The sequence below is a fragment of the Macrotis lagotis genome, chromosome X (genome assembly GCF_037893015.1).
Source record: "Macrotis lagotis isolate mMagLag1 chromosome X, bilby.v1.9.chrom.fasta, whole genome shotgun sequence".
Lineage (NCBI taxonomy): Eukaryota > Metazoa > Chordata > Mammalia > Peramelemorphia > Peramelidae > Macrotis > Macrotis lagotis.
In genome coordinates this window covers 137081978-137098344 of record NC_133666.1, presented here as the reverse complement: position 1 = coordinate 137098344, position 16367 = coordinate 137081978, and the positions used below count along the sequence as shown (strand labels likewise).

General features: G+C 37.0%; 1 protein-coding gene across 12 annotated transcripts in view; it reads left to right on the top strand.

Moving 5' to 3' along the window:
- Positions 1–16367, top strand: part of IQCE (IQ motif containing E) — a 101881-nt gene that overhangs the window by 41612 nt on the left and 43902 nt on the right. For 11 of the 12 annotated variants that reach the window (XM_074201132.1, XM_074201135.1, XM_074201139.1 and 8 more), the window contains 4 exons: positions 1580–1693; positions 4380–4430; positions 5338–5517; positions 9222–9292. In XM_074201132.1, the coding sequence (XP_074057233.1) occupies positions 1580–1693; positions 4380–4430; positions 5338–5517; positions 9222–9292 (416 nt within the window). The remainder of the gene's footprint in view (positions 1–1579; positions 1694–4379; positions 4431–5337; positions 5518–9221; positions 9293–16367) is intronic. The other variant, XM_074201137.1, reaches the window with a different exon arrangement.

Sequence of the window (16367 nt, the reverse complement as noted above, 5' to 3'; positions counted from 1 at the left end):
GTCTTATCTATACTATTTAATAGCCTCCTGATTAATCTCTCTGCCTCAAATCTCTCCCCTTTCTGATTCATTGAACACCTCTGTCACAATGATATACCTGAAGAATAGGTCTGATTGTATAACTATTCTGATCAGTAAACACCAGGGTTCCTTATTACCTGTGAAATAAAGTATAAACTTCTCTTTTTGACATTTGGAGCTCTTTACAGCCTAGGTCCAGGAGCTAGTTCATCCTAGTTCATGAAACCTGATTGTTAAATTTTTTTGGTATGAGAATTTATATCTAAGAAATTGCAAATGCTGCAAATCAAGGATTGTTTGTTGTTGATTGTCTAAAATTAGAAAGTGACAGAGAAAATGTCTTAATAATCGGGGCGGCTAGGTGGTGCAGTGGATAGAGCTCCAGCCCTGGAGTCAGGAGTACCTGAGTTCAAATCCAGTCTCAGACACTTAATAATTACCTAGCTATGTGGCCTTGGGCAAGCCACTTAACCCCATTTGCCTTGCAAAAACCTAAAAAAAAAGGTTTTAATAATATACATTAAATTTGTCTTGCATACATTTTTAAATTAAATTTATTTATTTATTTTTGAATTTTATAATTTTTCCTCTAATTTTGCTTCCCTCCCCACCCCCCCATAGAAGGCATTCTGTTAGTCTTTACATGGTTTCCATGGTATACATTGATCTAAGTTGAATGTGATGAGAGAAATCATATCCTTAAGGGAAAAAAATAAAGTATAAGAGATAGCAGAATTGCATAATAAGATAACGATTTGTTTTTTTTTTTAATTAAAGGTAATAGTCTTTGGTCTTCGTTTAAATTCCACAATTCTTTCTCTGGATACAGATGGTATTCTCCATCTCAGATACCCCTAAATTGTGCCTGATTGTTTGCATACATTTTTTTCAGAGTTGTGTAAACATTTACCAGCACTTCCCTACCTAGATTCAACTTAATCTTTCAGGCTTATCATACAGAAATTCTCATTACAAATTCTGCAGTCCAGCCAAATTTGTCATTCTTCCTCCATAGGACTATCTCTTAATTCTTTGTTTTAACTCAAACTTTGTTTTAACCCCTTTGACTATACTCCTTCCTTAATCTTTATTCATGAACAATTCATATACTACTTTGAATCATTTCCTTATTTTCCCAACTACTAACCCCAAATTATCTTGTTTAAATTTATGTGTGTGTGTGTGTGTGTATCTTATGCATAGACATACATATATATATATACATATATATATATGAAAAGTTGTGTGTCAGTTTATATATGTATATTTTATTTCTTCCAGTAGAATGTAAGCTCCTTAAGGTTAGTGATTTCCATTTTTGTCTTTAACTAGTTGCCAGTGCCTACCAAGAGGACCTCTTACATAGTGGGTACTTAATAAGTGATTACTTAATTGGATCCAATCCAAATTTGACTTCCTGAGTACTAGGTGACTGAGCTATGTAGCCCAATCCTGGGACTTTGGTTAAGGATTAAAAGTAGTATATCTGAATTTGACTGTGGTGTATATTTTTTTAAAAAGCAAAGCCCAAATGTGTAGATTTTTTTTCCTCTTCTAGTCATTACACTCTCAAAAAGGTGATGTGGATTTTATGAAAACAAAGCTTCGACGATTAGAAGAAGAAAACAGCAGAAAGGATCGACAGATTGAACATCTCTTGGATCCTAATCGAGTAAGTTGTATAATTCTGGTAAGGAACATTCAGAGTCATTAATCACACAGATCAAATTTGAGAATATTCAGATCCATGGGTCAGGATTAGGTTAGGTTAGAATTTATCTAGCTACTGTCATTGAAAAACTTAGACAAACTTAGTTGTATGGGTGTTCTGGGAAGACTTCCATTTGTAGACCTCTAATCTAAGACCTGCCCATTCTACCAGAATCTATTGGAGTTGGCCAAACAGCCATCATGACTTCAGTACTTATCCTCTTTGCCATATACCCATACAAAGGGGAGCTATGGAGCAGACAAATGAATTGGAATCTCATGTCCTCCTGGAACTTTTGGAATGACATCTACATCTCTTTAGGGAGATTTAATGGTTAAACTAGAATGTATCAGAATTATGGGATCTTTCACATGGAAAGTTAGAAGACAAACTTCTGAAAAGGGCTACTCATAATGAAGTTTACTTTGTCCAACTTCTCACTCATTAAAGTAGCCATTGACCATGAGCCGACTGGGGAAACAGGATATGTGGTACCAAATATGAGTGAAAGAAAGTACCAAAAATGAAATGAAACCAGTAGTTGTTACAGAAGAAAATATTTTGAGTGGCAACATGTATAGAATTGTTAATGAAGAGTTCTGTTATGGGTGAAATAGTGATCTAGATGTGTGGTGAATTATTACCCTAGGGTACACCTTTATTCATTCAGTTTAAGAATTATTTATATATCATAAAGATGTACTTTTACTGAATGGACTGTCCAGAAGAGTGTTACCCAGATAAAATGAGATTCATGGCCTATTGTATATGGGGAGGTGATCTAAGTAAAAGATTTCCTAAAAGAGTAAATAGGTGGTCTTTTTGTTAGTGGAGATATAGCTTTCAGAAGAAAGTGGACCAGTTTAATAATCATAACAAAAAATCATAGGTTTGAAACTGAAAGTAACCTTAGAGGCTATTGATTCCAACCTCTCCATTTAACAAATCTGAGGTCATGTGACTTGCTTGGTGACACAGCTATTAAGCATCTGAAGCAAGATTTTCTGGACTTGAATCCAACATTCTAATTCTTTACTACTTTTAGGGTACCTTCAACATCATAATGAAATCTTGTCTTGGGACAGGAGCAAAAATAAATCCATGATAAAATCAAGGGAGGTGTAAGAAACAGTTTCAGAGAACCCCATTTGCAGAATCTAAACCTCATAGTTTTTCTAACCAGGTTTTTGGTGTAGAACTTGGACTGTTATTCATCCATACTATGGATCCATGCTATTACCATACTATTATGGTAAATATATTATAGTTGAAGTTCCCTTGAAGGCCTTTTTGTCCTTCCAGCATCCTGCACAGAGGGGCAGCTAGGTGGTGCAGTCGATAGAGCACTAGCCCTAGAGTAAGGAGGGCCTAAGTTCAAATCTGCCCTCAGACATCTAATAATTATCTAGCTATGTGACCTTGGGCAAGTCACTTAACCCCATTGCCTTAATTAATTAAAAAAAAAACATCCTGCACAGAGGAGACATTTAGTCTGAAAGGTCTGTCAGTTCAATTGAGGTTTGGCCACCAAAAGACTTGAGTAGCCAGATGAAAGGGCTTCCATATCTCCTTGTTTAGCCAGCCCATTTTGGCAGAGCCGAGGAGAAAATACTGTTTAGAACTCATCAGGGATAGATTCCTACTCTGGATTGCTAGAGGGCCTCTGAAGTGAAGTAGCCAAATATTTCTGGACATCCACAAGGACTTCCTAGATTGCTTTGTTCTGATTGGTCTGTTTTATTTGAGGTCTTGGTTTACAGCCAGAAGGGTGTTCCCACCAAATCTCATGCTTGGTTTGCTGCCTTAGGCTACCATAGGCCCTCAGAGCTCTATGGAAGGTTTGTATACCACCATTGATTCTCTTTAGGTTCCCATCAAGGTCACTATTTCCCAACAAGAATGTCAGGCAGGCAGCATGATCAGTAATCACAGGATGGGAACCAGACTTTCATTTGATTGGTAGCAACATCCTGTGTCTCACCTACACATCAGCAAATTCTTCAGCCTGCCTCTTGGATTTCCTCAGCTGTGCAGGGATTGAGTATTGTGGACACCTTTAGTATTTTTACTTTTTAATATTGCCATCTTACCTTGCAAACTAGAATTTCATTTCATCCATATCTACAAAGCATTGGCTCTTTCTTTTGCAGCCACCACTTTAGTAGAAGTGTCAAGAGTTCATAATCATGTAAGCAAACAGAATGGCATATCCTGTGGATCAGGGGTAGAAGATAATGCAAAGACTTAGACCAGTTAAGGAGCTAGGTTGAGTCTGAAATGGAAATGGGATAATATATAATTATAACCAAGTTCGAAGAGTCAGCAGTTAGCTGGGTGTCCTGTAGGGCTAGTAATACAGATAATCATAAGAAAAGGTCATAGATTTGGAACTGGAAGTGACCTCATAGGCTATTTATTGCAGATACTTCATTTTATGCTGGTTTTTATACCTCCCTGTGTATCTACCAATACTGTATGACTTACTCAGGGGCAATAGTAGCTAGGTTTATTCATGTAATTCATATTTCATTCTTTTGATATGTCAATCCCTAAGATTGAGGAAACTGTAAATTCTCATTCCTCAGATTAGGTGAAAAAAAATCAATAAAATTTGAATTGTACAGATTTTATTTTATTTTTGCTACAGGGCTGTGAATTTGCCCGGACTATGGTTGACAAAAGACCTGGTACTGGCTGGGTAAGTATGATCTCCGGAAAAGCAAATAGCTTTCTTACTGAAACCTTATTAAAATGCCAACCAACATTCCTTTCTTAAAAATTTAACGATGATAGATGTGGAGGAAGAGCACTGAGGTGCTCATTCAGAATGTATGTGAATAGTCTTTATCTAGTGAAGACTTTCTTGCAATAATATGTGGGGAGAATTAAATTCACCATATCATGAGTTCTGAACACTGGGGGCAAAAGAGAAACCCTTCCCATTTCCTTGTGGGCTATGAGCACATTATTCCTTAATCACTCCCTAGGAGTTGGGTAAAAATGGTCAGAAGCTCCAGGAAAACTTGTAGTAAATTCAGAAAACTTGTAGTAAATTTCCCACTGCTCCTACATGATTTTGAGAACCATTATGCTGGAGTGCTTTGAACTTGTTATAGACCTTAACTCTTGTCACAGGAAAAGAATTTTAGACCTAACAATTAATGATATTTGAATATTGAACTAAAGTCAGAACACTGGGGAAAGATTCCTATATGGAAAGGTGTCAAAGGGAGACATTCCTTCCATGGTCTTTCTGTAGCTATCTATTCTTTACAGTTTTTGATATAGTAGATTTCTCTGAGGTACTTATCGAGATAAACTAGTCAGTGCCTTCTTCACATGGGAGACAGGCTATTGAAAGGATATTATTTAAGGAAAAAGCAATTGCTACAAACAACATAGCACATGGCTTATACATAGCTGTAAGTTTTGTTTCTAATATTTAAGGCAAATGGAGGGGAGAGATATCTGGGAAGATGGCAGAATAGGTCAGAAAACTTTTGGCTCTCTAAATTTCCTTCACAAAATAAAATGAACATTTCCTCAAATGGAACATAGAGAGAGGAAATAAACAAAAAGTCAGGATAAATCAGTTGTTCTCCTAGGACAACTTGAGAAAAACCCAGGAAAGACCTGACCCCCAGAAGCAGAGGTGCAGTCTGAGCGAAGTGCAAATACCTCCAGGCCAGCTCTGCAGAGTCAACAAACAACAAGCCCCGGGTGCAGCTGGGGTTAAAAAGCAGCTGGGCTGCCACAGCGGGGGAGAAGGAGCTTGCACACACCTGGTGAGTGCAGTAGCAAAGGAGTGGGAACCCTGCTGACAGTGGGCATTTGTGGGATCCCTGGTTTTAGTCCTAGAATGGAGAAGACAGCTGTAGTTTGCTGCCTCTAGAGAGACTACAGGGAACATTATCATTTGTGGGACAATATGATTTGGGCTCTAGTTGTGGCTTAAGAGTGAAGTGAAAAGCCCAAGATTAGACTCTGAAATAGACCTGAAGGACCTGATGCTTGGGACATTATTCCTCTTCCCTTGGGCCTAGAGCTTGATGACACTAATAGCTGCTAAAAATAAAATAAAAATGAGTAACCAAAGGAGAAAGAAACCAACCATAGACATGGGGATAGAGAAGATCTGGGTTCATATTCAGAGAAAGATAATGGAGTTAAAAACCATTTTTTTTCCAATGAGAAACATCAGATAGTCCCAAGGAGAAAAAGTTTTGGTAGCACTTTAAAAATACTTTAGGGGAGGCTAGGTGGTGCAGTGGATAGAGCACCAGCCCTGGAGTCAGGAGAACCTGAGTTCAAATCCAGCCTCACACTTAATATTACCTACTGGCAAGTCACTGAAGCACATTACCTTGCAAATAAATAAATAAAAGATATCAAGGAAAAAATAGGAAATAAAAAAATCAATAAAATTATGAAAAGAAAGTCAAACAACTTGAAATAGTAAAAAACTTAAGAAAAAATTCCTTGAAGACGAGTTGGGCAAGGGGAAACTATAATAATGTTCTAAGACACCAAGAAATAATAAAGAAGTCAAAATAATGAAAAAGTAGAAGAGAATGTAGGAAAAATAAAAGTAAGTGAAACATCTCTAGAAACATAGCTGATCTGGAGAACAGATCAAAGAGAAATAATATAGGAATAATAGGACTATCTGAAAATTACTATTAAAAAATCTTGATTAATTGTTATAAGAAATTATCAAGAAAAATTGCCCTGAAGTTCTAGAAAAAGAAGGCAAAGCAGAAATAGAATAAATCCACCATTCACCACCTAAAAGAGATCCCAGGAGGAAACCACTCTCAAGTTAAGGAGAAAATATTGAAAGCAAAAGGGAAAAAAATTCAATTTAAATATTTTTGGCCCTACTGTAAAGATTACACAATACCTAGCAGCAACTATTATGTTCGAGGGACTTTATTTTTTTAGGGCAAAAAGACTGGGGTTATGCCCAAGGATACTTTCCCCAGCAAAGTTAAGTACAATCCTGAATTTTAAAAAAGTGAACTTTTAAGATATTTGTGACAGAAAACAGCAGAAGTTAGGGGAAAATTTGACATATAATATCCAGGAGAAATATAAAGTAAATATTAAAGATGAATTATAAGGGGCAGCTAGGTAGCGTAGTGGATAAAGCACCAGCCCTGGAGTCAGGAGTACCTGGGTTCAAATCTGGTCTCAGACACTTAATAATTACCTAGCTGTGTGGCCTTGGGCAAGCCACTTAACCCCATTTGCCTTGCAAAAAAAAAAAAACCTATTAAAAAAAGATGAATTATAGGGGGCAGCTAGGTGGCATAATGGATAGAGCACTGACCCTGGAGTCAGGAGAACCTAAGTGCAAATCTAGTCTCAGACACTTATTACCTGGCTGTGTGACCTTGGGCAAGTCTCTCAACATCACTGGCTTAAATTTAAAAATAATAATAACAACAAAATCAATTATAAGGGACTCAGTAAAGTCATTATTTACTTCTTCCATGTGAATGTACTTTCATGCTGATACTTTTATGTCATCATTGTTTAGGTAGTTTGAAAGAAGGACTTAAGACTGAACTAAGTGATGGGATTAATTAAAAAATTATTTAGGGAGAGTTAAAAAGGAATAATCCAATACAAATGAGGCAAAAAAGTAAAAAGAATTACAGAGGAAGCTAGTAGGAGGGAGGGTGGATAGTGCTAAAACCTTGCCCTCATCAGAAATGGATTTAAGGGGTAACAACATAAATATCTAGAAGGATATAAAATATTTCTAAATTCAGAAAGAAATGAGGACAAGAAGAGATAGGTTGGGGTGGGGAATATAGGGGAGTGATTCTTAAAGAGAGGTTGTGTACATTGAGGAATAGGAGGGCAAGGTATCAGAAGTAAAGCAGAGGAAATTGAGGAAAAATGGGAAAGGAAAATGCACAAGAAGTCATTATAGCTTAGAAGGTGAATGTAATGAATCTACTCATAAAATGGAAATAGATTAATAATTTGAACTCAAGAATATGTTGCCTTCCAGGAACCCAAAAATGAGAGATACACATAGAGATAAAATAAAGAGCCCGAATACAACTATGTTAAAAAAGCAGTAGTAGTAGTATAATCTTAAACAAAATTAAAGTTAAAAATAGATATAATCAAAAGAGGAAAAATAGGGAGACTACACTGTCAGTAATATTGTTCAATATTGTCTTAGATTAAAATAATTAAACAGTATAAAATACCTGAGAAGTATATCTTCCAAAATTAAGTCAGGAACTATATAAACATAAAACACTTCATATACAAATAAAGTCAGATCTAAATAATTGAAGTGTTGTTTATTGTTCATGAGTAAGTAAAGCTAATGTAATGAAAAAAATTAACAATTTTGCCTAACCTATTTATTTAATGACATTCCATTACTACTAAAAAGTATCTTACTGAATTAGGAAAAAGAATAACAAAGTTCATTTAAAAGAACAAAAGATCAGAAACTCTAAAGAAACTAAGGAAAAAGGATATATGAGTGCATTATTTGATTACTTTAAATTAAAATTTTTTGTATAAATAAAACCTATGCAGCCATGAATAAAAGGAATGCAGAAAATTGGGGGAAAGCATTCATAGACAATCTCAAATAGGCTGTGATTGAGTTGGACTCTAGAAAATGATGTGCTGGTTAATTTAGAAAAACATGAAAAGACTTGTACTTAGGAAAGAAGATGCTGTTCACTTTCAGAGAAAGATGACAAGCACCTATATATGTATATAAGTATATGTTTATAGATGGAGGGGATGAGGGGTTCGGGGAGAATTAAAAGTGCATAGCAGAGAACAAAAGAAAACCTATAGGGAAGCAAAGAAAAGTTAGACTTTTTTGAAATGGATTAAATTTTAAAATTTGATTAATAAAAAATTAAGGCAAATGAAGATAGAGGTGGGGTTCTACTAGACTTGAGTGTTATCTGTGCTACCAGAAAATTATTGTGTCCTTTGGTTTTCTTTGACTGTTTTCTTTATAACAAAAGAAGGGATTATTTGAATAGTGGTGATGGTGAGAGTCGTTATTCAGAAACGATTGTGATTTAAAAAAATCAAAGGCATCTGTAACATTTTTAAACATATTTAAAGCAACTGGATAGTAACCTTTCAGAGAATACTTTTCAGGTAAACTAATATCTATTATGTCTTCCCTTCCAACTCTGAAAATGGTGAATAGAGAAATCCAAAAGAGTTGTTCTTTTATTTGGCAGTGGGAACAGAATTGTGTAATAAATAATCTCCAGAGAGCTGTAGCTATCTTAAAAATCTTTTTAATTGATTATGCTATGTATTCTTTTAGTGATGATAAATATATTTATGATTTGGTGTGCTGATGATTGTCTGCAGGTGGTTGTTTACATGTGAGACCATAGAGAAACAATGAAAAAGAGCAGATTTCAGGAGGACTGATGGAATAGGGATAGCAGAAATCTCCAGCTTTGATGTGTTTATATTCTTTTGGCAGGTCATTAATGGACTAAAACAGAGGATTATCAAGTTGGAACAGCAGTGCAAGGAAAAGGACAATACTATCACGTATGGAGACTTTCGCATTGGGCTCTTGTGTGGGCTGGGAGGAATCTTGAGAATAATCTAAGGATTAGAAAAGGCTACAGTTAACTTACTTTATTATTGAAATTGTCTTCCATCAAGTTTTCTCAGACTCCAGCTTGATTTTCCACCCTCAGTATCTCTGAAGCTATTCCTAGTTCTTACCCCATTTTCTAATCAAAAAGTTAGGTTCTTAGGAATTCTTGATGTCAGAGTGTCTTTCTTGACCTGAGCACCTGGATTCAATTTGGGAGGAAGTACCTTTCATAAAGCATCTCCTGCCTCCTGTCTCACCAGGGAGCTTCAATTACATGACTTATTTAGAAATCTCTCTAGCTTGTGAAGCCACCCAGGGAAACCATGGGACTTTCAATATCTGGCTCTTTTTTTAGCCCTCCAACAAGGCCCTAAATGCCCTACAAACAGGCTAACAAGACATTAAAATGGAAAAGGCTTTTATTTAATCTGACCCAAAAAACCCTGAGAAAATAATGATTTTCTTCTCTCTGAAAACTATGTGGATGCATTGACTTTCACTACAGCATATAGCATGATGTCCCAGTATGCCATTCTCCTCCTTGGTTCTCATAGTTCTTTTTTTAGAAGTGCCCCTCCTGTGCAAGTTCCCTGAGAGTCTTTTTCACACAGAGATAAATAGGGTATCACTACTCCTTGTGGGAGAAAAAGGGAATAAACATTTATATAGTGCCTATTCTGTGCCAAGAACTAAATGCTTTACAGATAGCCCATCGGTTCTTCACACCAGCCTTGCAAGCTAGATGCTATTATTTATGCTCATTTTATAGTTGAAAAAACTGAGGCAAACAAAGGCTTGCCCAGGGTCATACAACAAGAGTGTTTTAAGGCCAGATTTGAACTGTCTGTGTGACTCCAGGACCAACACTCCATCTACTGCACTACTTACCTGCCTAAAAATATGTAGTCCTTACCTATTATACCCAATACATATCCCATTTATAGGTACAGACTGTGGGTCATGCACAGTAGAGTTTCACTTAATTAATGACTATGTAGGTCATGTGATAGTTCTTGTTATACACATCCCTTGAGTTACATAGAGTACAGTTACTTATAGAAGACTATATTCTCACTTTTTTCTGTGCATCATCTTCCACCTAATATAGCATACTGCCCTATACTAGCATGTGCCAGTGAACTGCATGTTTGATATCCTTGTTCATCATCTCCAGAACATTGTACATTGGCCTAATTGCTGAGAAATCATCTGGCCACCTGTGCTGACTTAATCTGTTGAGTCACAGATAGTTTATGGATGACTTGAGGCTAATGGAACTATCTCTGTTCCTAAGGTCAGACCCTGTATGTATGTATGTATGTATGTATGTATGTGTCTATGGATGGACTTTTCTGGGACTTAACTTCCAAACTCTCCCAAACTCCTATTCTTTTCACTAGCCTGATTAACTCCCTTATGGGCATCTAGTCATCGTTATACATTGCTTTTGTAGGGGTCTAGTCATTTATTGAGTCAATTTTTGAATAGCCATTATATGAAATAACTTCTACTCCAGCTAGATAGCACAGAGGATAAAGCACGAGGCCTAGAGTCAGAAAGAACTGAGTTTAAATTTGCCCTCAGATGCTTAGTAACTGGGCAAGTCACTTAATCCTGGTGACCTCAATTTCCTCATCTCTAAAATGAACTGGAGAAGAAAATGACAAATTACTCCAGTGTCTTTGCTGGGAAAATCCCCAATGTGGTTATAAAGAGTTAGACATGACCTAAATGACTGAATTACAACAAACATTTCACTGAATCTTTTATCTTGTGTTTTTCTGGAATAGCAAGATTTCACAGAAGGACTTTATCCTCTATTTAGAATTTCTTATAGTGAACTTGACTATTATACTATTGCTTACTTCTCTTTATGCTCTTCCCTCAAGGAAGCAACTGAATAGTTACTATTCAGGAATGCTAATCTAAAACTGCATTTCAATATCTGATAGTCCTTATCTTGTTCAAGATTCCTTTAAGAGTTAACCTCATACTCATGAAGAGAGAGATATACCTGTGACTATGGGGGCAAGGGGAGAGAGGACTGTGCCAGATTGGACAGCTCTCACTCTAGCCTAGAAATGCTTGAATATTAGACTAATAGTGGATGAAATAGAATTGTGCCTAAAACACGGAGTACAGTATTAGTGTTTTGGAGTGGTTTTTTTTTGGTTTGTTTTGACAATATCTCTATGTAAATCTCTTCTCTCAGAGTCTGTAAACTCTATTAAGGGGATCAGTTGTATCATTTTAGTTTTTGTATCAGCATTTACCACAGTGCTTCATACACAGGAGGTGCTGAATAAGCACTTAATGATTGGTTGATTGTAAGCTCACATTGTGAATAGTTAGAGCATTCCTACCCAATTTATTGCCTGAGGTACCTTGATAGTACTATAAATATAATCTGGCATTCTCTCAATGATCTCTCTTAAATCTCCCAGAGATTTAATACTTATTCTAGATATGTAACATTAAATTTATCTTCTGAGTTTTTCAACCCTATATTGTTAACTTCCTGTTAGACTTCACCTCCTGAATATCTAGTGGTCATCTCAAATTCAATATGGAACTCATCCAAAAGGAAAATCATAACTTTCCCTCAAAAGCCATCTCTTCTCTAAACTTTCTGATTTCTAGTGAGGGTACTACCACATCCTTCTAGCTACCCAGGGTGGCAATATGTTCTTACTCCCCATATCTAATTACTTACCAAGTCTTTTTTTGTACCCACATCATCTATACAAAATCAATACAAAAAGCCATAACATTTCATGGAAATTGTAAATATATTATGCTATAAACTTAAGGTGACTATCCTGTCTTACTCAGATTAGAGTCTGTAGAGAAAGTCTTTATCTTAAATTTTGTTTTCTACATGAAGATTCCCTGATTCCCCACTCACTTGAACCTGATACATGCCTTGGGTTTTCTTTATAAAAATACATTGCATATAATTGTTAACCTGAGATCCATTGTCTAAGCATTGTGAGAATCCTTATTTGTCATTACTACACAGTTGTATCTAGGCAGAATGAACCCCTGAGAATAATTGCTGGGACAGGCTAATTTCCCAAGAGCTTCAAAAAAATTGCAGGCCCTGGCCTCACCTTAACTTCCTAGTGTTGACCAGGTATATGACTTCTTCCAATGATGGAATCTCCTCTTGAGTTGCATTGCACATATTCTACAATTATAGTCAAATACTGCCCATGCATTTTGGATTCAAGCTTTCAGTAAATCCCTGGGTCAGTTTGAACTTGGGTCTATGGGAAGAATGATACCAAACAGTGGTCTGACAGGTAGCATGCTTAGTTCAAACTTCATTGGTGAGTTCCATCTGTCTAGTCTTGTTCATCTAGTCTATTTGGGTTTTGGCATGATCTGTAATTGAGTGAATTGCTCAGAAACTTGCAGTGCCACTTATATACTCTCTTACTCTCTATCTTTACACTCCATTAAATATGCCTTATTAACTATCAGTTTTGAGTCACTACAAAGCTTTTGTCATGTAGAATCTCCTAGCACTTGGGTCGATCTTGTATGATATATGTATTTCTCAATCACTGCACCTTTGGAAGAAAGACAGGAAGGAAAGAATTTGGTCTGTTTTTTTGACATCTACCTAGAAGTTGAATTGGAAAAGAGAGATATTAGAAGTTTGGAGGCCGATCAGGATGTTGTTGTAATGTTCTGATAGAGAAATGATGAGAGACTGAACTAGGGTGGTGGGTTTAAGTATAGAGAGAAAGGGAAAGATGCAAGCGATCAATCATTTGTTCTGGTTTTTAGTTTTTAATTGAAATTATATTTTATTTTTCCAATTACATAAAATGGTAGTTTTTCAACCTTCATTCATTTGCAAATTTATGAGTTCACAATCAAGTATTAAGTGCAGTCTGTTAGATGCCAGGCATTATACAAGGTGAGGAGGATAGAAAGACAGACAGACAGACATTAATCATTGTCCTCAAGAAGCTTCCATTCTATTGGGACAAACAACATGTCCATATATAAGTATGATCCAAAAATAGATGATAGTGGGCATAGAATAGACTTGGCAAGTGATTAGATATGGGGAGTGAGGGCATAGTAAAGGATGACTCCCAAGATTGCAAACCTGGGTAACTGGAAGGTTGTGGTAGTATCCTCAGTAGAAATAGGAGAATTTAGAGACCGGATGGCTTTTTTTTTTTAAGGTTTTTGCAAGGCAAATGGAGTTAAATGGCTTGCCCAAGGCCACACAGCTAGGTAATTATTAAGTGTCTGAGACCGGATTTGAACCCAGGTACTCCTGACTTCAGGGCTGGTGCTTTATCCACTGTGCCACCTAGCTGCCCCGTGGACTGGATGGCTTTTAAGGAAAAGTTATGATTTCCCTTTTGGATGAGTTCCATGTTGAATTTGAGATGTCTGTAGGACATTCAGGTAGAGAGGTCCAGCAGATAGTTAACAATATAGGTCTGAAAACTCAGCAGAGAGATTAATGCTAGATATTTAGAATGATTATTAAATCTATGGGAGTTGAAGAGATCAGTGAGAGAGGGTAGAGAGAGAAAAGATCAAGACAAAACTTTGTCAGTATTGCAAGGTGCAGGATATGAATGTTAATCCAGCAAAGAAGATGGATAGAGTGGTCAAATAAGTAGGAGAACCAAGAAAAGGAATTTTCACAAAATCTGAAAGAGAATATATTGGAGGAGGGGTTAATTAACTCATTAAAAGCTATAGCAGGGTCAAAAAGGATGACTCGGGCGGCTAGGTGGCACAGTGGATAAAGCACCGGCCCTAGAGTTAGGAGTACTTGGGTTCAAATCCGGTCTCAGACACTTAATAATTACCTAGCTGTGTGGCCTTGGGCAAGCCACTTAACCCTATATTGGTAATATTGAAGAGAATGAAGTAGCAATGAAAACCACATTGCAGAGCTGAGGAGTGGGATGTGAAAAAATGAGGGCAAAAAGAACAGGCCTCTTAAAAAAAAAGGTTCTAGGGGGCAGAACCAAGATGGCAGAGTGAAGGCAGTATTTTCCAGAAACTCCTTCCACCCCAAACTCCAAAAACCAACAAATTATGACTCTAGCCAAAATTTAGAGGGGCAGAAGCCACAGAAAGACTGAGTGATACATTTTCCCAGTCCAACATAACTTAGAAGTTCAGCAGGAAAGGTGTTTCACCAGGACCAGGGGTTGGAAAAAAGCCATGGCCACAGTGCAGCCCAGACCAGGGATCACTGGCAACAGCTTGAAGGGACCGTGAGAGAACTCTACTACACCAGAATGAGTGTGGAATAGCACCGGCCATAGAACCTGCAACAAGAATTGGGAGAAACCAGCCTGCACCTCCAGAGCACAGCTCACAGACGGTAAGGGGGTCAGGAGAGACTGCAGAAATCTCTCTGCTCTCCCTGGGGCAGGACTCTGCTATTTGTCCATACTAAGATAGAAGGGCCCCTCCTCACAGCTCCAGGGCAGAAGGGAGCGTCTGTGGTCCCAATGGTGTTTCCCAAAAAAAACCCCAAAGCAGATGTCCCAGTAGTCAAAAGCTCAGGAAGCACCCCAAAACGAGGCACAGACTGGAGAAATGAATAAACAGAGAAAAAAGAGGAACACCATTGAGAAAATCTTTATCTATGATCCCAAAACTCCTCCTCAATTTGAAGATTAGGAATTACAAGCTTCTTGCATCTAAAGACTCCAGGAAAAACGGAAGTTGGGATCAGGCTATGACAGAGCTCAAAAAAGGTTTTGAAAATCAAATAAGGGAGATAGAAGAAAAATTGGGAAAAGAAATGAGAGAGATGCAGGAAAAGCATTAAAATAAAGTCAGCAGCATAGTCAAGGAAATCCAAAAAAATGCTAAAGAAAATAACATTAAAAAAACAGCATAGTTCAAATGGATAAAACAGTTCAAAAAGTAATTGAGGAGAAGAATTCTTTAAAAAGCAGAATTGGTCAGATGGAAAAAGAGATAAGAAAGCTCTCTGAGGAAAACAAATCTTTCAGGTGTTGAATGGAACTAAAGGAAGTTGATGACTTTATGAGAAGTCAAGACACAATACTTCAACACCAAAAGAATGAAAAATGAGAAGAAAATGTGAAACATCTCCTTGAAAAAACAACTGATCTGGAAAACAGATTCAGGAAAGATAATTTAAAAATTATTGGGATACCTGAAAGCCATGATCAGGAAAAGAGCCTTGACCTCATTTTTACAGGAAAATTGCCCTGATATTCTAGAAGCAGAGGGCAAAATAGAAATTGAGAGAATCCACCGATCTCCCCTGGAAAGAGATCCAAAAAAAATTTAAAAAAAAAACCAGGAATATTATAGCCAAGTTTCAGAACTCCCAAGTCAAAGAGAAAATATTACAAGCAGCCAGAAAGACACAATTCAAATATCATGGAGCTGCAGTCAGAATCACACAGGACGTAGGAGCAACTACATTAAGGGCTCAGAATATAATATTCCAGAAGACAAAAGGGCTTGAAATGCAACCAAGAATCAACTACCCAGCAAAACTGAATATACTCTTCCAGGGGAAAAGATGGATTTTCAATGAACCAGGAGAATTTCAGGTGTTCCTTTTGAAATGACCAGAGCTGAACAGAAAGTTTGCCCTTCAAGTACAGGACTCAGGTGGATGTAGAGAGTGGAGGAGAAGGGTAAAATATGAGGGACTTAATGACGGAACTGTATGTATTCCTGCATAGAAAAATGATGTTGATGATACTCATGAAACCTCTCATTTGATAGAGCAGGTAGAAGGAGCTTTTATAGATGAAGCACAGGAGCAAGCTGAATTTTAAGATATAATATATTGTAAGGATGGAGTCAATGGCTAAAAGGAAAATGCACTGGGAGTAAGGGAAAGGAGAGGTTGAATAGGCTAAGTATTTCATATAAAAGATAACTTTCTTTTACAATGAGCTATTGCAATGCTATGGAAGGGGGGAAGACGAGGAGGAATGAGGGAACCTTCACTCTCATCAGAAATGGCTCAGAGAGGAAACAGCATCCACA